We start from the raw sequence: 23,423 nt of genomic DNA on the forward strand, positions 1-23,423 counted from the left end.
TGTTCACCACTAATGCTCAATTAGCACTTAATTAATCAATTAATTACTTAACTGCAAGTTTTAAAACTTACATAGTTTAAGCCAAGAGGAATCGGTTTACTCAAACGGTTTGAGTTACCCTAACTTGTTGGGTTTTGCAGTGTAGCTTAAAGCACTCACCTTTCTTGGAAAAGAATGCTGTTATCCTCTGGACCCCTTTAGTCCTTGCTGCACCTCTCTCTTCTTCTTCAAGTGCTTTTAGTGATGAGATTTGTGTGTTTTTGTGCCTAATGTTATATGATGACCTTCTTTAGCTCATTTCGGTTAGTTTCAATTCTTATCACCCGACTTCTGCAATTTCTTGTACAAATTTGGATGGGACTAACATCTCCGTTTTTATTACAGAGGTGTGTGGGTGGATGGTTGCATGCGTCACATACGGCGTATATGTCTAATGAAATATGTATTTGTATAATTTAGTAAAACATAATTTAAATAGACTTCACATGAATTTATAGAAGTGGCTGATAAAAATAAACCCATGTAGGTGAGTAGTAAAATCTAGACAAGTATCTTAATTGATGCTGATGTTAAAACGGCCAATCTTAGCATTTTCCATGATTTTTATCTCCTTATTAATTTTCTAATTAATTTTTTTCATCGGATACCATCCATAGTGAAAGGTGCAGCATGCGGAAGACTGTTGCGCAAATGGTAGCTCAGGTAGGCCAAAAAACACATGAGGAGAAGCACTGGGATTATACAATATCAGCAATCACAGACATTTGCATTCGGACGGGATTAGATTTCTCAGAGGACCATTGACCATTGAGTTGAGGACCATTGAGTTTTTGCCGAAAAACAGTAGGTAATTCAATTCAATTCAATTCAAGTTTATTTGAATAGCGCTTTTCACGACACAGATCGTTGCAAAGCAGCTTTACAGAAAATTGTAAGTTTCTACATTACATTTAGGAGTAGGTTATTTGTGGTGACTATGACATAAATGTACAGTAAACATCATTCAGTTAGTTACAAATTGCATGTAATCAAACAGACGGTGAACACTATTAACTGCAATTATTATATGTTGCGATTAAACTTTGCTAGTTTTGTATGTTGTTCCTGATAATTTGGCTCTGGAATTTTTACAGAGGTTGTGTGAGAAAAACACAGATTTGGCAAATTTGTATGGGATTAAAATCACAAAGTGGGTGTCACAGGTTGTGTGGCGGGAAGGATGCAGGTGACTTGGGGTAAGTACTTTTTCTTCGTTTTAATAAATCAAATGGAAACACAACATAACGGACCAAGACTCAGGGAGAACTCAGGACTTATAAACACATAGAACGTAATCAAGGAGAACTAAAACAGGTGCTTGGAATAATCAATCAACTTAACAAGAACAGGAAAATAACCAAATAAGGAAACTCAGGAAGGACAGGGGAAAAACAAAGAACAAAGAGTCCAGAACCCTGACATTATCCCCCCTCCCGATAGGCGCATCCCACGCCATAACATATCCACCAGTGGGCGCCCTAGAGGTTGGTCCAGGATGGAGACACGGGAGGCCTCCATAGCGACACAGGGAGCTCGGGCGACCATTGTGGGTACTTGAGGGTGCTCTGGAGGCACAGGCACTGGAACGGGCCCTGGAAGAACAGGCACTGGAGGACGCTGTTGAGGAGCGAGCTCTGGAGCTGGGCTCTAACTCATACCCTCATATGCCACCAGTAATCCCAGGGACACATGTGCGCCCGTCACGGCAGGCTTGAGTGAGCCGCGAACGGCAGAGGCCTTGCGTTGGCCTCGAACAGCGGCCTGGATCTCCTCGCGGATGGCGGGCTTGGGTGAGCCGCAGATGGTGGCCATGATTTCCCCGCGGACAGCGGGCTGCAATTCCCCACGAACGGTGGCCTTGAGAGAGCTGCTGACGCCGGCGGGCTTGGGTGAGCCACAGACGACGGTCTTGGGTGAGCCACGAATGACGGAGGGCTTGCGTTGTTCGCGAACGGCAGCAGGTTTGAGTGAGCCGTGGACGGCGGCCTGGATTTCCCCATGGACGGTGGGCTTGATTGAGCCGTGAACGGGGGGCTTGAGTGAACCGCGAACGGCGGCCTTGAGTGAGCCGCGAATGGCAGAGGCCTTGCGTTGGCCTCGAACAGCGGCCTGGATCTCCTCGCGGATGGCGGGCTTGGGTGAGCCGCAGATGGTGGCCATGATTTCCCAGCGGACAGCAGGCTGCAATTCCCCACGAACGGTGGCCTTGAGAGAGCCGCTGACGCCGGCGGGCTTGGGTGAGCCGCAGATGGTGGCCATGATTTCCCAGCGGACAGCAGGCTGCAATTCCCCACGAACGGTGGCCTTGAGAGAGCTGCTGACGCCGGCGGGCTTGGGTGAGCCACAGGCGGCGGTCTTGGGTGAGCCACGAATGGCGGAGGGCTTGCGTTGTTCGCGAACGGCAGCAGGTTTGAGTGAGCCGTGGACGGCGGCCTGGATTTCCCATGGACGGTGGGCTTGATTGAGCCGTGAACGGTGGGCTTGAGTGAACCGCGGGCGGCGGCCTTGAGTGAGCCGCGAATGGCAGAGGCCTTGCGTTGGCCTCGAACAGCGGCCTGGATCTCCTCGCGGATGGCGGGCTTGGGTGAGCCGCAGATGGTGGCCATGATTTCCCAGCGGACAGCAGGCTGCAATTCCCCACGAACGGTGGCCTTGAGAGAGCTGCTGACGCCGGCGGGCTTGGGTGAGCCACGAATGGCGGTGGGCTTGCGTTGTTCGCGAACGGCAGCAGGTTTGAGTGAGCCGTGGGCGGCGGCCTGGATTTCCCATGGACGGTGGGCTTGAGTGAACCGCGAGCGGCGGCCTTGAGTGAGCCGCGAATGGCAGAGGCCTTGCGTTGGCCTCGAACAGCGGCCTGGATCTCCTCGCGGATGGCGGGCTTGGGTGAGCCGCAGATGGTGGCCATGATTTCCCAGCGGACAGCAGGCTGCAATTCCCACGAACGGTGGCCTTGAGAGAGCTGCTGACGCCGGCGGGCTTGGGTGAGCCGCAGATGGTGGCCATGATTTCCCAGCGGACAGCAGGCTGCAATTCCCCACGAACGGTGGCCTTGAGAGAGCTGCTGACGCCGGCGGGCTTGGGTGAGCCACAGACGACGGTCTTGGGTGAGCCACGAATGGCGGTGGGCTTGCGTTGTTCGCGAACGGCAGCAGGTTTGAGTGAGCCGTGGGCGGCGGCCTGGATTTCCCATGGACGGTGGGCTTGATTGAGCCGTGAACGGTGGGCTTGATTGAGCCGTGAACGGTGGGCTTGATTGAGCCGTGAACGGTGGGCTTGATTGAGCCGTGAACGGTGGGCTTGATTGAGCCGTGAACGGTGGGCTTGATTGAGCCGTGAACGGTGGGCTTGATTGAGCCGTGAACGGGGGCTTGAGTGAACCGCGAACGGCGGCCTTGACTTTGCCGCAAATGGCGGCCTGGATTTCCCCATAAACGGCAGGCTTGAATGAGCAGCGGATGGCAACTCGGGGCTGAGGACGCTGGCGAAGCTTCTGAGGAGAAGGGGGTGTTTGGATTTGGGCAGGAGGTCCGAGCCGTTGGGGTGGTATGTGGAGGTTCTCGGCGTGGAGTGAGCTGGAGAGATGCGGTGCCTACCAGCGGGAGCAGGATGAAAAAGGACAAGATCAATTGCTTGATGAAATCCTCCACATACCGTTCCAACCTCCGACCAGCCTGCCGCAAACCCCACAGCGCGTCCTCAGCTGCAGCCATCCTTCTGCAAAGTGGTCCATTCATCTGTCACGGGTTGTGTGGGGGGTGAAGGAAGTAGGAGACTTGGGGTAAGTACTTTTTCTTCATTTTAATGAATTAAATGGAAACAACGTAAATGGACGAGTGAACGGACCAAGACTGAGGGAGAACTCAGGACTTAAACACGTAGAACGTAATCAAAGAGAACTAAAACTTAACAAGAACAGGAAAATAACCAAATAAGGAAACTCAGGGGACAGGGGAAAAACAGAAAAAGAGTCCAGAACCCTGACATTATCCCCCCCTCCCGATAGGCGTGTCCCACGCCATAACATATCCACCGGTGGGCGCCCTAGAGGCTGGTCCAGGATGGAGACACGGGAGGCCTCCATAGCGACGCAGGGAGCTCGGGCGACCATGGTGGGTACTTGAGGGTGCTCTGGAGGCACAGGCACTGGAACGGGCCCTGGAAGAGCAGGCACTGGAGGACGCTGTTGAGGAGCGAGCTCTGGAGCTGGGCTCTAACTCATACCCTCATATGCCACCAGTAATCCCAGGGACACATGTGCGCCCGTCACGGCAGGCTTGAGTGAGCCGCGAATGGCAGAGGCCTTGCGTTGGCCTCGAACAGCGGCCTGGATCTCCTCGCGGATGGCGGGCTTGGGTGAGCCACAGACGGCGGTCTTGGGTGAGCCACGAATGGCGGTGGGCTTGCGTTGTTCGCGAACGGCAGCAGGTTTGAGTGAGCCGTGGACGGCGGCCTGGATTTCCCATGGACGGTGGGCTTGATTGAGCCGTGAACGGTGGGCTTGAGTGAACCGCGAGCGGCGGCCTTGAGTGAGCCGCGAATGGCAGAGGCCTTGCGTTGGCCTCGAACAGCGGCCTGGATCTCCTCGCGGATGGCGGGCTTGGGTGAGCCGCAGATGGTGGCCATGATTTCCCCGCGGACAGCAGGCTGCAATTCCCCACGAACGGTGGCCTTGAGAGAGCTGCTGACGCCGGCGGGCTTGGGTGAGCCACGAATGGCGGTGGGCTTGCGTTGTTCGCGAACGGCAGCAGGTTTGAGTGAGCCGTGGGCGGCGGCCTGGATTTCCCATGGACGGTGGGCTTGAGTGAACCGCGAGCGGCGGCCTTGAGTGAGCCGCGAATGGCAGAGGCCTTGCGTTGGCCTCGAACAGCGGCCTGGATCTCCTCGCGGATGGCGGGCTTGGGTGAGCCGCAGATGGTGGCCATGATTTCCCAGCGGACAGCAGGCTGCAATTCCCACGAACGGTGGCCTTGAGAGAGCTGCTGACGCCGGCGGGCTTGGGTGAGCCGCAGATGGTGGCCATGATTTCCCAGCGGACAGCAGGCTGCAATTCCCCACGAACGGTGGCCTTGAGAGAGCTGCTGACGCCGGCGGGCTTGGGTGAGCCACAGGCGGCGGTCTTGGGTGAGCCACAGGCGGCGGTCTTGGGTGAGCCACGAATGGCGGTGGGCTTGCGTTGTTCGCGAACGGCAGCAGGTTTGAGTGAGCCGTGGGCGGCGGCCTGGATTTCCCATGGACGGTGGGCTTGATTGAGCCGTGAACGGTGGGCTTGATTGAGCCGTGAACGGTGGGCTTGATTGAGCCGTGAACGGTGGGCTTGATTGAGCCGTGAACGGTGGGCTTGATTGAGCCGTGAACGGTGGGCTTGAGTGAACCGCGAGCGGCGGCCTTGATTGAGCCGTGAACGGTGGGCTTGATTGAGCCGTGAACGGTGGGCTTGATTGAGCCGTGAACGGTGGGCTTGATTGAGCCGTGAACGGTGGGCTTGATTGAGCCGTGAACGGTGGGCTTGATTGAGCCGTGAACGGTGGGCTTGATTGAGCCGTGAACGGTGGGCTTGATTGAGCCGTGAACGGTGGGCTTGATTGAGCCGTGAACGGTGGGCTTGATTGAGCCGTGAACGGTGGGCTTGATTGAGCCGTGAACGGTGGGCTTGATTGAGCCGTGAACGGTGGGCTTGATTGAGCCGTGAACGGTGGGCTTGATTGAGCCGTGAACGGTGGGCTTGATTGAGCCGTGAACGGTGGGCTTGATTGAGCCGTGAACGGTGGGCTTGATTGAGCCGTGAACGGTGGGCTTGATTGAGCCGTGAACGGTGGGCTTGATTGAGCCGTGAACGGTGGGCTTGATTGAGCCGTGAACGGTGGGCTTGATTGAGCCGTGAACGGTGGGCTTGATTGAGCCGTGAACGGTGGGCTTGATTGAGCCGTGAACGGTGGGCTTGATTGAGCCGTGAACGGTGGGCTTGATTGAGCCGTGAACGGTGGGCTTGATTGAGCCGTGAACGGTGGGCTTGATTGAGCCGTGAACGGTGGGCTTGATTGAGCCGTGAACGGTGGGCTTGATTGAGCCGTGAACGGTGGGCTTGATTGAGCCGTGAACGGTGGGCTTGATTGAGCCGTGAACGGTGGGCTTGATTGAGCCGTGAACGGTGGGCTTGATTGAGCCGTGAACGGTGGGCTTGATTGAGCCGTGAACGGTGGGCTTGATTGAGCCGTGAACGGTGGGCTTGATTGAGCCGTGAACGGTGGGCTTGATTGAGCCGTGAACGGTGGGCTTGATTGAGCCGTGAACGGTGGGCTTGATTGAGCCGTGAACGGTGGGCTTGATTGAGCCGTGAACGGTGGGCTTGATTGAGCCGTGAACGGTGGGCTTGATTGAGCCGTGAACGGTGGGCTTGATTGAGCCGTGAACGGTGGGCTTGATTGAGCCGTGAACGGTGGGCTTGATTGAGCCGTGAACGGTGGGCTTGATTGAGCCGTGAACGGTGGGCTTGATTGAGCCGTGAACGGTGGGCTTGATTGAGCCGTGAACGGTGGGCTTGATTGAGCCGTGAACGGTGGGCTTGATTGAGCCGTGAACGGTGGGCTTGATTGAGCCGTGAACGGTGGGCTTGATTGAGCCGTGAACGGTGGGCTTGATTGAGCCGTGAACGGTGGGCTTGATTGAGCCGTGAACGGTGGGCTTGATTGAGCCGTGAACGGTGGGCTTGATTGAGCCGTGAACGGTGGGCTTGATTGAGCCGTGAACGGTGGGCTTGATTGAGCCGTGAACGGTGGGCTTGATTGAGCCGTGAACGGTGGGCTTGATTGAGCCGTGAACGGTGGGCTTGATTGAGCCGTGAACGGTGGGCTTGATTGAGCCGTGAACGGTGGGCTTGATTGAGCCGTGAACGGTGGGCTTGATTGAGCCGTGAACGGTGGGCTTGATTGAGCCGTGAACGGTGGGCTTGATTGAGCCGTGAACGGTGGGCTTGATTGAGCCGTGAACGGTGGGCTTGATTGAGCCGTGAACGGTGGGCTTGATTGAGCCGTGAACGGTGGGCTTGATTGAGCCGTGAACGGTGGGCTTGATTGAGCCGTGAACGGTGGGCTTGATTGAGCCGTGAACGGTGGGCTTGATTGAGCCGTGAACGGTGGGCTTGATTGAGCCGTGAACGGTGGGCTTGATTGAGCCGTGAACGGTGGGCTTGATTGAGCCGTGAACGGTGGGCTTGATTGAGCCGTGAACGGTGGGCTTGATTGAGCCGTGAACGGTGGGCTTGATTGAGCCGTGAACGGTGGGCTTGATTGAGCCGTGAACGGTGGGCTTGATTGAGCCGTGAACGGTGGGCTTGATTGAGCCGTGAACGGTGGGCTTGATTGAGCCGTGAACGGTGGGCTTGATTGAGCCGTGAACGGTGGGCTTGATTGAGCCGTGAACGGTGGGCTTGATTGAGCCGTGAACGGTGGGCTTGATTGAGCCGTGAACGGTGGGCTTGATTGAGCCGTGAACGGTGGGCTTGATTGAGCCGTGAACGGTGGGCTTGATTGAGCCGTGAACGGTGGGCTTGATTGAGCCGTGAACGGTGGGCTTGATTGAGCCGTGAACGGTGGGCTTGATTGAGCCGTGAACGGTGGGCTTGATTGAGCCGTGAACGGTGGGCTTGATTGAGCCGTGAACGGTGGGCTTGATTGAGCCGTGAACGGTGGGCTTGATTGAGCCGTGAACGGTGGGCTTGATTGAGCCGTGAACGGTGGGCTTGATTGAGCCGTGAACGGTGGGCTTGATTGAGCCGTGAACGGTGGGCTTGATTGAGCCGTGAACGGTGGGCTTGATTGAGCCGTGAACGGTGGGCTTGATTGAGCCGTGAACGGTGGGCTTGATTGAGCCGTGAACGGTGGGCTTGATTGAGCCGTGAACGGTGGGCTTGATTGAGCCGTGAACGGTGGGCTTGATTGAGCCGTGAACGGTGGGCTTGATTGAGCCGTGAACGGTGGGCTTGATTGAGCCGTGAACGGTGGGCTTGATTGAGCCGTGAACGGTGGGCTTGATTGAGCCGTGAACGGTGGGCTTGATTGAGCCGTGAACGGTGGGCTTGATTGAGCCGTGAACGGTGGGCTTGATTGAGCCGTGAACGGTGGGCTTGATTGAGCCGTGAACGGTGGGCTTGATTGAGCCGTGAACGGTGGGCTTGATTGAGCCGTGAACGGTGGGCTTGATTGAGCCGTGAACGGTGGGCTTGATTGAGCCGTGAACGGTGGGCTTGATTGAGCCGTGAACGGTGGGCTTGATTGAGCCGTGAACGGTGGGCTTGATTGAGCCGTGAACGGTGGGCTTGATTGAGCCGTGAACGGTGGGCTTGATTGAGCCGTGAACGGTGGGCTTGATTGAGCCGTGAACGGTGGGCTTGATTGAGCCGTGAACGGTGGGCTTGATTGAGCCGTGAACGGTGGGCTTGATTGAGCCGTGAACGGTGGGCTTGATTGAGCCGTGAACGGTGGGCTTGATTGAGCCGTGAACGGTGGGCTTGATTGAGCCGTGAACGGTGGGCTTGATTGAGCCGTGAACGGTGGGCTTGATTGAGCCAAGTGTCATAGGAAGACTCCTCAGCTCATGCTCTTGAGAGCCCACATCCACTTTTTCTACCTAATTTGTTTTTCCTATCATCAAATCATATTTGAGTTCTTGTAAATATTCTGTTGCCAAGTATGGTGGCTGTAGTAAAGGACACAGCGATGTAGTAAAATAACAAACACAGTCTTAAATAAATCCACAAAGAACACTCAGGAGATCGTAGGAAAAACCTAACCACATCCACATACAAACACTGATTCAAACACTGAACTGAGAAAACTATCTTAAATACACAGAGTATGATTAACTGAAACAGAACATGTGTGAACTAATTAGGAACTAAAGAGACTAAAGGGAACTCGGGAAGAAAAAAAACAGGACAGAACACAGAAAACTCAACCAAAACAGAACATAACCCTGACAGCACATTGTTGTTGGTGTTTTATTATTTAATTTAATAAATATTCTAATTAAATGAGTTATTATTCAATAATTTGAATATACAGTATCTCACAGAAGTGAGTACACCCCTCACATTTTTGTAAATATTTTATTATATCTTTTCATATGACAACACTGAAGAAATGACACTTTGCCACAATGTAAAGTAGTGAGTGTACAGCTTGTATAACAGTGTAAATTTGCTGTCCCCTCAAAATAACTCAACACACAGCCATTAATGTCTAAACCGCTGGCCACAAAAGTGAGTACACCCCTAAGTGAAAATGTCCAAATTGGGCCCAAAGTGTCAATATTTTGTGTGGCCACCATTATTTTCCAGCACTGCCTTAACCCTCTTGGGCATGGAGTTCACCAGAGCTTCACAGGTTGCCACTGGAGTCCTTTTCCACTCCTCCATGACGACATCATGGAGCTGGTGGATGTTAGAGACCTTGCGCTCCTCCACCTTCCATTTGAGGATGCTCCACAGATGCTCAATAGGGTTTAGGTCTGGAGACATGCTTGGCCAGTCCATCACCTTTACCCTCAGCGTCTTTAGCAAGGCAGTGGTCCTCTTGGAGGTGTGTTTGGGGTCGTTATCATGTTGGAATAAAAGGGAGGGGATCATGCTCTGCTTCAGTATGTCACAGTACATGTTGGCATTCATGGTTCCCTAAATGAACTGTAGCTCCCCTGTATCGTCATTTCCAAAGGCAAATATTCCCCTTCAGAGTCAGAATAGGCGAATAACATTTGCAACACGTCCTCACAGTACAACTTTTTATTAGCCATTTGGCGATTTTCTCTCACAAATCTCACAATTTACTCAGACGCTATGAACTGAACTGCTTCCGCATCAATGACACGTTAGCTCACTTGCTCTGCTATTTCCTCGAACAATTTTGGTCTAGAATCGAAGTACTACATGTCTGCCATTTAGTGGTAGGGAATACAAATGAGATACTACACCATATTTGGAACTACAGTCTGTTTAATGAAGTATGACGTCTTGTCGCAATTTTGCGACTTTGGCGCTTAGAGGGTTAAACCGCTCTATGGTCTTGGCCACCATGCTGCAGCTCAGTTTCAGGGTCTTGACAATCTTCATATAGCCTACGCCATCTTTATGTAGAGCAACAATTCTTTTTTTTCAGATTCTCAGAGAGTTCTTTGCCATGCGGTGCCATGTTGAACTTCCAGTGACCAGTATGAGAGAGTGAGAGAGATAACACCAAATTTAACACACCTGCTCCCCATTCACACCTGAGACCTTGTAACACTAACGAGTCCCATGACACTGGGGAGAGAAAATGGCTAATTGGGCCCAATTTGGACATTTTCACTTAGGGGTGTACTCACTTTTGTGGACAGCGGTTTAGACATTAATGGCTGTGTGTTGAGTTATTTTGAGGGGACAGCAAATTTACACTGTTATACAAGCTGTACACTCACTACTTTACATTGCAGCAAAGTGTCATTTCTTCAGTGTTGTCACATGAAAAGATATAATAAAGTATTTACAAAAATGTGAGGGGTGTACTGTATTAATTATAACCTATTGCTATAATGATATTCTCTTCAATTAAAATATAGGCATTTAATATATAGGCACTTTATAATATATTGGATGAAGTATCATCATAATCGTCCAGTACTTGCCAGTCATCTCTAAATATCCTTTGATGTTGTTTCAAAATCTTTTGGAATTTTGTGAATGACAATCTGTTGTCTGTAATCCTTCAGAAAAACACAATGTACTTCTGAGACGCAGATACTCTGACTGCATGCATAGTTGGTGTGTTCATGCTGCTGTAATCAATCACAAGTAAAATGGCATTTTTCACACATGACTGACATTTAAGTAAGGGATAGTGTACTTCCAGTGGGTTGTTATTGCAAAATAGACCTTATAGACCCTAGACCAGGGGTCTTCAACTAAAACGGCTCGAGGTCCAGTAATGAACCCTCCCCACCAGCCGAGGTCCGACCAATTATATATAAAAAACAATCGATGGTTTTTGCCAGGCCAGGGTATCTGCAGGATATTTAAGCTTAAATTCAAGACTTTTAAAGACCTTTTTTTTTTAAGACCTGCACAAAAAAATAAAAATAAATAAAAAATTAAATGACTGTAAACAGCACGATTTACTGTTCAGATGCAGGTTTTCACAAAAACAATCAAGTATTATATTAATTAAATAACATATAAATATATTTTACTGCCTTAATTGTTTACATTTTATAACACATCTTCTTGTTGATCCACCAGTTCACATTTACAACTCTGCGTGTTTGCTTAAAAACATGGATTGATTTTCACATTGGCCTTTGACAACAGCAGACTGTACGGGCTGATTGAAAATGGAAAATCATTCTCTTCCAGCAGGTGGCGCTTTGGGAATGGCAGTACACAAAGCCCAAGAGACAGACTCCACAAAGCAGCGAAGCAGATGACTTTGAAACGTGCAGCGCTCATATTTATTCAAAGAATAGCGCAATTCTTGTCTTTCAGTCCCCACATTTAACACCTCCTGAAATCATAATTAAGACTTTCTTGTAACATTTAAGATTTTTAAGGACCCGTCAACTTTCCTAATTTTTGAAAATGCCATTGCTTTTCACCCACTGAAAGTTTCATCTGTCTGCGCGCAGCGGGCAGCTCTCTGCTCTCATCACTGCACGCATGACCGCACCCAAACGGCTCTAGAGCTGACCTTGATCTGCTAGATATAAATTTGATGTACTAGAAATTATCGTTTGGTGTTTATTTCATTATGTCAAAAGCTTTCACTGATTCGGACCGGAGTCCGCTACCGTAAAGACTACAAAAGCTGCGCCAGTTGAAATAGAAGCTAGATATGTAGGTCCGGGTCCAGATGGGACGGCTTCTGGGTCCGGACCCGGACCGTGTCCACCTGTTAGTGACCTATGCCCTAGACCCTAGACTTTATCATGCTTATTACATGGCTACTTGCCATGCATGTAAGTAAATAATTAGACACAAAATATTGATTTGAGTTGAATATTTCATTCATTCTTTGAATGCAAAGCTTCTGAAAAGAAAAAGTTAAAGTGAAAACTGCTTTGAGTTTAGTTGAAGTTCAGACAAGACAGATATTTAAGGTGTAATGTACAGTCGCATCATTAATTACACAGCTTTTCGCCACATTAATAAAGATGGACATAAAATGATATTTGAGAAAAAGACAGTTTAAAATCTTACCCATTTATTATCTTAAATCCATTGCTGTGTATAAAACAAGCATTCAGGTATTGGAGATTCTTGTTTCATCACTTCTTTAATTGCATAATTTAATTTTTAATCATCACATCTCGCCTTGTCTTATCAAGTTACATTATTGTAGTAAACAGCTTGAGTATGTATGTGTGTGTGTGTGTGTGTGTGTGTGTGTGTGTGTGTGTGTGTTTTAAACTAAATACAAGCACTCAAGAGGTAACAACAATTTGTACAATTTTGAAAAAAGTCATTTCTCAAATACTTTTTGAGTGCTTATTATTATTTTCCTTTATTCACTCCAGGATTTGGGAATATCTCACCTCACACAGAGGGTGGACGCATCTTCTGTATTATCTATGCCCTGTTGGGAATTCCTCTGTTTGGGTTCTTGCTGGCAGGAGTGGGAGATCAGCTTGGAACAATCTTCGGAAAGGCAATTGCTAAAGTGGAGGGGATGATTGATGTGAGTTAAAGCAGTTTTTACATTGATATTAAATATTAGTTCAGTCAGTACAAAACCATTTTACATTTATGTAATTTACATCAGACATTATATAATTGACATCAGAAGTAAGTACAAATGATTCCTAATTGTGAAGTTGACAAGTAAATTATTTCCTCTTGTTATAAACACAAACTAGGTTTATTGGAAATATGTGCCTGTATATACATTTCTGCAGAACCAAAAAAACATACCTATGTGTACAAATCACTGTAGTTTCCAGTTGAAATTAACAGTAGAGCCAGTAAAACTCTCACAACTTTTATTCCTTTTTTACACAAAGTATGATTTACAGGTACAGAGTTTTGATTAATAAAGGCTAATTTTTGCACTATTACTTGCAGAATATTAGGTTATGACTTCAAAACAATTTTAAAATCTGGCGCTATTTGAAAACTGATACTTTTGAATATTGCCATCACATATAGAGCTTCATATACATGAGTTTTCTAATTTAGTAGGTTTGCTTGCTCACTTGCACTTGAGTGATTAAGAGGTCCGGTACGAACTCCGTGAAACTACGGTTCGACAAAACAGCTCAAATCCATATAAGGAACTTAGAGTAGCACGGCTGCACCAACAAATGCGTTTTTTTTTTTTTTTTAAGCATTTTTGCATTTCACTATTTGGTAGGTTTAGGGTTGGGTTGAGAAGCAGTATATGGAGAAAGTAGGTCAGAGAGATAAGTAGGTGCAAGACCGTAAAGTGACTTAAAGGTAAGCGGAAGAATTTTATAAATGATATGAGAGGACACGGGTAGCCAGTGGAGGTTAAAAAGTATAGGAGTGATTTGAGCAGAGCGTTTGGTGTACGTTAACATTCTTGCAGCAGAGTTTTGAAAATATTGCAAACGGGAGATGGAGCGTGCTGGTAATTCAGAAAAAAGAGCGTTACAGTAGTCAAGGCGAGATGTGATAAATGCATGTACTAGTGATTCAGCGTCTTTTGGGCTCATGAAGGAACAGAGTTTGGCAATACGTTGAAGTTGAAAAAATGCAGCTTTGGAGAGTTTGCTAATATAAGCATCTATATTTAGTGAAGAGTCAAGAATGATACCTAAGTTTTTGACGGTGGCAGGTGGAAAAATTGATGGTCAGTTTGAAGGTCAGTTTTAGGGGGGTTAGTTATGTTTTTTGTTACAGTTGGGGAACCGACAAGTAAAACTTCTGTTTTTGTCAAATTCAAGCTGAGAGAGTTGGAGTTAAGCCAGGTTTTTAACTAGTTGACAAGTCAATAGAGTAGCAGTCTTATGAATAGAGTCAGGTCGGCAAGAAGTATATATCTGAATATCATCGGCATAGCAGTGATACTGAAAACCATGGCGGTGAATAATTTGTCCAAGGAGCATAATATAAATGATAAATAATAATGGCCCTAGAACTGAGCCCTGTGGCACACCCTGTTTAAGAGGGACAGTGGGAGATTTGTAGCTATGCATAGTGATGTACTATTGTCTGTCCATCAAATATATTTCCATGATTTTAGAAACAAATGGTAGGTTGGAGATTGGACGATAATTAGCGTAGTCAGCTGGGTCCAGAGTTGGCTTTTTAAGAATAGTAGTGATAGCAGCAGTTTTGAGTGAAACTGGAACAGTAACAGAAATAAGAGGCATGTTTACAAGATGTGAAATATAACCAGAAATAGCAGAGGTACAGTGTTTCAAAGGAATGTAGGTGCAGGGTCAACACGGCACTAAGAAGAGTTCGATTTCAGTATTATTTCATTAATTAAGGTGGGGTTTGTCAAGGAAAAGCTATCAAGCAATTGAATAGGCCGAGCTAGCTCACAAGTAGGTGTGGTCAATTCTGTACCAAATCTACCACATAAAGCATCCAGCTTACCCTGGAAGTAGCGTAAAAATAACAACATAAGTCATCAGATTCTTGTAGAGAGGCATTATGTATAGGAGACTTGTACACTAGCCGGTTCACCATGCTAAAAGTGATTTAGGCTTATTGTTTGATATGTTAGTAGTTTTGGAAATGTAGGAAGAGTGAGCTGCATTCAAGGCAGTTTTGTAGTGCTTAACATGATCTGAAAATGCCTGAAAGTGTACAGTTAGACCTGTTTTCCTAAAAAGGCGTTCAAGTTGTCTGCCTTTGGCTTTCATAGCACGTAGCTCATTGTTGTACCATGGAGCGGAGCGGGACATGGGAACAGACCTAGTCCTGATTGGAGCATGCTCGTCCAAAACATTAGCAATAGCAGAGTGGTACAAATCATATATCTTGGATGGACAAGTAAAATTGAGTACATCAGAAATAACAGATGAAGCAATAGAGGCAGTAAGTGAATCAACATTGATAGCACTGAACTTACGATAAAAAATGGTTTTGTTTTCAATACGTTTAGTTGGATAAGTTATTGTGAAGTCAAAAATAATAAGCTTATGATCAGAAATTGGAGTAGCCAGTCCACTGATATTATTTAAACCTAATGTACAGACTAAGTCGAGCGTATGACCATGAATGTGAGTAAGGAAGTTGACATTCTGATGAAGATCGAAACAGTCCAGAACAGTCTTTAACTGAGTACTAATAAAACAGGGTGTATCAATATGGATGGATGTTAAAGTCACCAAGTAAGATGACCTGGGCCGATAATGCACAAACAAGTTTTAGTAGTTCGCTGAGTTCTGAGAAAAAGTCATTTTGCTGTTTAGGTGGTCTATAGGTCAGAATAATTGTGAGGGGACAGTTTGAGCCGACCTTCAAAGCCATGCATTCAAAATTCCATCTGAGTGAGTGTTATGGAGTTACGACAAATGACCGCAAGGCCACCTCCTTTACCAGATAGAGGCGGCTTAGACAAGTATTGATAACCATTCGGTGTAAGCAGATTTAGTTTGATGAAATCATTAGGTGTTTGCCAAGTCTCAGTAAGAAATAACATGTCCAAGTCGGTATCTGTAATTCATTCGTTTAGATTGGGGCCCTTATCTGAGATGGAGCGACAGTTCAACAGAGGCGAGTAGAGTTGCAAGTTGAGGCTGACTTTTTTACATAGACAAGCGCTCGCAATGGATGACAGTCTCTTGATAGACGTTTTGAATTCACCAAAGTTCTGTTACTAGTCCAGATGCACGGAATAACCGAAGGTTTTGGCTGCTGAATAGTAAAAATCCGAGCGATGTATGTAACACGGATGTCGGATAATCCAGAGCGAGCAGCAATGAGCACAGAGTCAAGGCATGGGTGCACGTCGAGCGCCCTGAGTTCACTAGGCAGGTATCCAAATTCCGTGTTGGAAGGTAGTCCGATAGTAGTAAAGAGAACCAGAGACAGCGCAAGTACTAAAGCCTATGACTTGTTGGTGATAGCCATAAGAAAACCAGAAGTCAGCAGCTCCGCGTTAGCCAGAACCGCAACCATCCCAACATCAATAAAAGCTTACAGAGAGGAAAGCTACCCAACCAGACAGTAAGCCAGTAGAAAGACTAGTAAGAAGATTGTTAACTCACCTCACAGTCAGTCCGATAGATGTAGAATCTAGGGGTGAGAGGGCTCACAGCAGGCTGACAACCAGGAGTTCCCAACGGCAACAACAAAGTACTCCAGCTGAACAGTAAAGTGAATCCAGTTTGCCAAAGTCCATCAGCCAAACAGGGAGAGTAAATCCAATATACAGTTTTGCGGAAAAGTAGTGGTAGTAGTAATAGTGGTATAGTAGCGAACACAGACGATCACAAACAAACACACAACCCAGCATGGAGCGGCAGCCAGAGGCGCACAGCGTTCCCACACAGGAAGTCTGACGCGCATGATTGTCAACACAACAGAGCATTAACCTTTAGCAACACTCCCCGGATATTTTAATTATGAACAGCCTCAATAGCCGTGTTTCCACTGTCGGGCCAAAAGCGGGCGTGCTAGTGCGTGCCAGGGCCAGTCGCGTTTCCACTGTCACTTCCGGGGCTTGATCGTGCCTCGTCGGTGCTTCCTCAGGGCCCATGGCCAAAACCTTGGGCCAAAGCGGGCCAACTGGGGCTAGAGGAGTGGTTATGAACAAAGGCGGAGTTTCTCCGCGTCTTGAGAGCGTCAGCGCTGCAGATCATTTCATAAAGTTAACAGCTATAACACCGGCATTAAAGACTTTTAAAATAATTTTAGCTCAAAACTCACTTTCAGACAGCAGCGAGTGTTTGAAATAACTTGATCCGATGTGGATAATAATCACCATACAAGGCAGAAATATTTATAAGCCATGCAAAAGACTATGCACGCTAGCCATTAACATTACCATACTAAACATGGTAAATACGACCGCTTGAAGAAATCAGACGTCAGCTTCTCATTCTCTATAACAATCGTGTATTTATTTAGTAGCATATTTTATCTGTCATAAGTCTCGTCTTGAGACTTTAGCTCCGTGTGTGTCATAAAAATATATAGTGTTTTTGTGCGGGAGCTCCCTCTGCTACTCAGGTCGTATTTTTGATGGAAAAATATAGAAATTATCATTCTTAACGTGATGTATACTGTGACTACAAATAAACAGAAACAGACTCTACTGAATAAGTAGGGTACGTAGGCCTATTTGTCCTCTTTCTTTTGTGAAATAGTGGTTCACATTGCTTTATTTCTGTGTGACTAATTTTCAATCCTGATAAATTAATTCATTATGATCGATGTATCACTTAATAGGCTATTGTAAAACATCGATGCTTTTGGATTTAAATCTAACAAAATGTATCATGTTCGTTTGTTATCGCGCTAGTTCCAGTGACTTATTTCTGATTAGTTTTCTGATAACTTCTCTTTGTTGATGAAATGATGGGGTTGCGTGACGTTGTTCCAGAGAGACGTGTAAAGGGCGGGTTTTAGTGAAGCACAGCGGAGCTTCTGGCCCGATGGTGGAAATGCATCATGATTTTGGGCTCGGTGCTACAGGTCTGAGGCTATTAGCCCCGCCCAGCCCGTTTAAAGCACTGGCCCGCACCGGCCCGACAGTGGAAAAGCAGCTGATACATACCTCAAGCACCGTAATAAAAACGCTGCAATTCGTGCCTCTACCAACGTAATAAAAACGTGCCACGTCACATATTGAACGTGTATTTTAGCGCCACTCTCTGGACATTCCACTTTGAAACTGCTGCAAGCATGCAGTAAGGTACATAATTACGGTGTTGCAGAAATATATATATATATATAGAGGCAGGTATTTTCATGAGCTTGGGTTGTGTAAAGAACCAAAAAACAAGCACTTTTTGAAGATGATATTGTATATACAGATCCTAAAGTATAAACTCAATGCAACAAAAGTCAGTAATGCCCAATCCTATTTCTGGAGATTACCTTTATGCAAAGTTATGCTCCAACCCTGATCAACCACACATGAACCAGCTAATTGAGATCTTCATGAGCACATGATTAATTCCAGACAGCTGTGTTGAAGCAGGACTGGAACTTAACTCTGCAGGTAGGTACAGTAGATCTGTGCACCCCTGAAAAGTGAATACACCTGTGATCACAGTAATAATAGTGAGTACATCTGTGATTTCCTAACTGCATGAACATGGTGAGAAAATGGGCTGTGCCTATCAAAGTCTGCATTGTGGCTCCGTAGAGGAATTGAAATATCTGATTGTGAGACTTAAGAAAAATGTACAAGAATACAAGAAGATTGGTGACAAACCAAAAATCAGTCGAAACATGATTGCGGCAGAAGTCGGAAGGTATGAATGAGCCATAGTACCATTAATCAGAGCCGCAGTGGCCATCTTTCTAATATAATGATATGGGCAGCGTGCTACTTGCACAGTCTCACTCTGAAAAACAGACAGGCGAGTGCTGCAGACCCGGCTCAGGGTTTATTAATGGAAATCAGAAATTCTGTGACAGTTCAGACAGCTTCTTACCTTATATTCCTTGTGTCTTCTACCTTTCTCCATTCCTTCAGGAGATTTATAAAGTGCATGAGTAGCTGTATGTGTCACATCACTTTCCCAATGCTGCAGACTATCCCAGTCTTTTATCCGTGCTCTGTCCACAGACCTGTCCCAGCTGATAAAGTCACTTTCAGCTTTTCTATGCTTGCTCTCTGTTGACTTCCTGTTTGTACAGCATAATCAAAGGCAGCACAGATGGAAACACACTGTCTTCACTAAGTGCTCTTGATGATCGTTGATGAAACATGTTCCACTTAATTAATTGTATTTTCATTTGGTCTGTTCAGGAAAGCCGTTTCATTAAAACAGGTCACATTTATCAAAGTGGACACTTCAACTAGATGGCTGATAGATTTTTCACTTAATATGTAACACAATAACTACTGAATATTAAACTATTTAAATAAAAAGTCAGACAGAGAATGAGAACCATCAGAAATATAAATAAAATATAAATCGCTAATTGAGATATGTGACAAGACCTGTCCCACAATTTAATATGCTGTTGCTTTTTAAAATTTCAATTGAAAATAACACTCTTTAAAATTAATCACACATGATAACTAGAGTGTTCTTAACACAAATGTTCCATTTCGTCTTCTTTTAATTTAGATAAAAATCATGACATCACATTTTTAATTACTCCCTCTAACTCCCTCATTCTGACAGCATAATGCAATACCTATTAAATATTTATTTAACTTAGGGCACTGCATGCTGAGGGTCCTTCGTATTCAATATTTCATACTGCCTCATTTTTACAATTATATTTATAAAAATCTCATGGTTTTTACAAGGTTTTGACAGGAACAGGCATTTGTAGTCTTGAATCTGAATGCTCTGTACTCCGTATTTCACCTGCTATGAATTCAGTAATGTCATATAGGCTTGCCATGATTATAAGTGGGTCCTATTAGTAGTTAGCAGCATCAGGATCACAAAATGCATATTGCATAAGGAAATCCTGCTGCTGTCAAAGTAGGTTTGTTGACATTTATCTTTCATGTGGACAGTAAACAGTAAAAAATGTAGTTTTACTGTGATATTGACCCATACTAAGAAAAAAAATACTTTCTCATAATATTGTGAGAAACAACAGAAGCAGCTGGAGATTCCAACCAAACATGTCTCTGAACAGATTAATCCAAAATAATTCCCTTGCACATAAACCTTTATGTTTTGTCAGTGACAGCTTAGTGTTTTTATTAGTACTCCCTAATGCATTATTGAAAGGTGCACTCGGTGGGTGCTTCTTACTATGCTAATAGATATTTCCTCGCTCCCCAGCCTGTGACCAGAAAATCCATTGTCTGCCAAGGATGTGTTAATTTGCATATTACTTAACCATCCATGGCCGCTGCATTTCAAGGGCAGGTACTCTATCTATGTCCATCACAAAATGATATCATTGGATGGTTCGTTCACTGATACACCAGATGATTTTGAAAAAAAAATTACTTCAAATGCAGTTTGTCACTGCACGAAAAAAAATCACATGCACAAACAATTTCAGAGACAAATGTTCCAGCTATTGGAGGGAGTCAGCGGAGTGATTTGTCATACCGACGACATTCTTGTCTTCAGGCAAAACAAAGCTGAACATGACCTGCGCCTGCCAGGGTTTTGACAAATATTCAGTCAGTGGGTCTCAGAGACAGGCCTTTCGCAGGCCTAGAGAGAACCTGAGTTCACCAAAGGTTGCTGCAGATGCGTTCTCTTGTGGGGTAGGTGCTGTCTTGACATAGAAACGATATGATGGAAACCTGTCACATACATATCCTGGAGTCTGATGTATACTGACAACTGAAAACGAGTCAGTGGCAGTGATGCTGGAGTGTGAAAGACTCGTTTCATATCTGCAAGGTCTGCACTCATGCGTGGAGATTGCAGGGGGGCCAGGGGCCTTGCCCCCCAAACGATTGAAAGATTTTACCAAATGTTTGTTAATTAATAATGTTTTCAACTCAAAAGTAAATATGCACATAATGTAGTTATTTTAATATATTTTACTGTTATTTATTGTAAATAAATTAATAAATAAAATAAAATAAAACTTACTAATGGCTTTCCCAATCTCATTTGCGTAAGATGTTGTCACGTGACGAATCTGCATTCTGGCGGATAATAGTCTATTATTACTGCTTGCCTGTTGCATGACATGAATGGATATTTAGCTTTTTTTTTTTTTTTTTACAACATACAACAACTGCAGAGGAATCTGAACCTAATCAAAATAAAGACAGATGAAGATGCCCGACACCAGACCTGGACAGCCTCATAAAGGTGATCCACAGCTCAGTGTTTCACATTTATGTCAGGAAAAGGACCATTTACATCCAAATGTAATTTAATGCACACAGAACAAAACCTATAAATAGATTTCAGAATATAAACTTTTAATCGGCCATTTTCAGGAAGATTTAACATTACTAAATGTGTTTGTGTGCCTGCTTTTGTGTTTTTAACTTGAATAATGTCCAACAGATATGTTTTAAAGCAGTGGGTAATTCACTCGTTGATTTGCTTAAAATCTATTTTGCGATTCTGTTGGCAAACATGTTTATGGTGCATTCTATTCAACGTGGAGGATAAAATTGCTGTTTTTGAAGTAACGTAAACTCACTCATAGTAAAAAGAAACGCACACGTGTAGACGCCCGTACACTCCTCTCTCTCTCTCTCTCTCTCTCTCTCTCTCAATATTTGAGAAAAAGGTTTAGCGATTTCTAATTATTGGGGGAACTAGCCCCTCAATGTCTATGGAGGTTATCGCCCTGATCAGACATGAAAATATGTTGTGGTACTATCATGCAGTCAGTAATGATACGACGTTAGGAAACTTTAGCGATTTTTTGCAAACATTTCTTTGAATAACATGACTGTAAATATGAACTCACGATTGAATGTAACATAAAACAAATGATTACTTTTCATTAAAATCTTTATTAATGCCAGTGATGTTTACATTTATGTGTCTTTTTGTTCGCTCGGGCAGCCATGTTGCCGCTGCAGCCGGTTTACACTGAGATGATTCATACTCCTTCGTTTGTAGTGTGGTCCCGAAAAATCTTTGTTTGAAGGGCTATCTGGCCCTTCCCCTTACCCCTACCCCTCCAACCAAAAGAGAATCGAGACACCCCTACCCCTTCACGTGAACATGCAAAACGGAGGTGAGGGGGAGGGCTAAGGGGTAGAAATGGGATTGGGCCTTAGTGACCATAAAACTTTCAAAAAACTTACTCCATCTGACTAGAAAAGCATGATTTTAGTAACAGTATCAGTATAATAGCCAATGCCTTATTGATAGGTGAGGGCAGAACTGGCATTCCCAGATATTCTCCTGCTAATGAGAAAGACTTGTAATTCCAGTGACTCTACAGAAAGAAAGAAAAAACTTGATAGCCACTAAGAAATAATGTGTTGAGCAAGAGTTCAGCATATTCAGCATGGTGGCCTGCAGTGTCAGAAATTAACAGGGGCTTGTGGCAAAAATGCAACCAAAATGAACAAAAATGACCACAAATTCAAGATAATGTGGCAAAAAAAAATGCCCCTGCACAATTAAACCATCCATTGCGGCTGTCGCGATTAAAATGAAACGTGTGTAAATGATAAGTGTCTATTTGTGCTAGACTAGACTAACTTCATGGACCGAGATGTTTGTCTAAGCCAGAGCCAGAATATATGACAAGCAGTTTTCCCAAAACGCAGACACAAAACAAAAAATTATATGTATTCTGTTAATCAACATTAATCATTATTACAATATCAAGAACAATAATCGACAATAATTTCTAACAGGATTTCCCCTTAATTTCCCCTTAATTTCTAATCCTGGTGGCCTGGTATATCAATAAACAATCACCAAATGGTTGCACAATGCCACAAATGTAAAAATGTAATCAGCACAGACTCCCTCACTGTGAACCGCCTCTACCTACTTCTTTTCCTGCACTTCCTTGGCAAAAAAGTGGACATGGATCTCTTTGAGTAGGAAAAGAAAGCATACCTGCTCATACTATTTCTCCAGATATGTAGAGATTCCACATAGAAACACTATATCCTCAGAATACATGGTTAAAAGCAGTCAAAGAATCGTTTGTACATCCCGGAGGAGGTCATTTCAGAAAAAGGACCTCAGTTTGTTTCACACACATTTTGAACAGATTAATAAGACCACAACAAAGTTGTGCTGACCTCTGGAGCATTGCTTTTCTTCATGCTCTACACACCAAAACCCAGGGAAGATGGATCACATATAGCTATACCTGCAAGAATAAAAGAAAGCACCAGGCAGTGAATTACAGTTCATCACACATTCCAGCTGCATCGCATTTGGTACAGACAGAGAGGGGTACTGCAAAGAAACAGAAAGCATCTCCACCCCATTTACAAGCCTCCTGATAGACTTAACGTATTATGAAATGAAGTTAAATAGAACTATAAAAGGGGAAAAAATGGTTTAAGATATTTTTAACTAAACCTTGACAAGAATTTGTTGTGAAGGAAAAAAAAAAAAGAGTTCAAAAGGGAGGTGTACTGATAGGGACCGCAATACCCAGAATGCATAAGCTAGGTAGTGTACAAGGAGGTGTACCAAAGAGAGAGGAAGGAAGGAAAGAATAAACGGTGATCTGGGGAGATGCACACAGGTGCCGGGAGTCTTGCTTAATGTCATTGCAGAGATGATAACAACCAGCTCCACGTAAAATGAAACTGCTTTATTAAAAGATGTCTGGAGTCTTTGTCTCATGGGAGTGT

At 45.4% G+C, this 23,423-nt stretch overlaps 1 protein-coding gene across 3 annotated transcripts in view; it reads left to right on the top strand.

Annotated features, from left to right (window-relative positions):
• Nucleotides 1–23,423, top strand: part of kcnk2b (potassium channel, subfamily K, member 2b) — a 56,131-nt gene that overhangs the window by 18,126 nt on the left and 14,582 nt on the right. For all 3 annotated transcript variants that reach the window (XR_009267615.1, XR_009267616.1, XM_058756191.1), the window contains exon 4: nucleotides 12,574–12,734. Coding sequence is in view for 1 of the 3 variants with exons in the window: in XM_058756191.1 (XP_058612174.1) it covers nucleotides 12,574–12,734 (161 nt within the window). In the remaining 2 variants the exon portion in view is untranslated. The remainder of the gene's footprint in view (nucleotides 1–12,573; nucleotides 12,735–23,423) is intronic.

The sequence above is a fragment of the Onychostoma macrolepis genome, chromosome 20 (genome assembly GCF_012432095.1).
Source record: "Onychostoma macrolepis isolate SWU-2019 chromosome 20, ASM1243209v1, whole genome shotgun sequence".
Classification (NCBI taxonomy): Eukaryota; Metazoa; Chordata; class Actinopteri; order Cypriniformes; family Cyprinidae; genus Onychostoma; species Onychostoma macrolepis.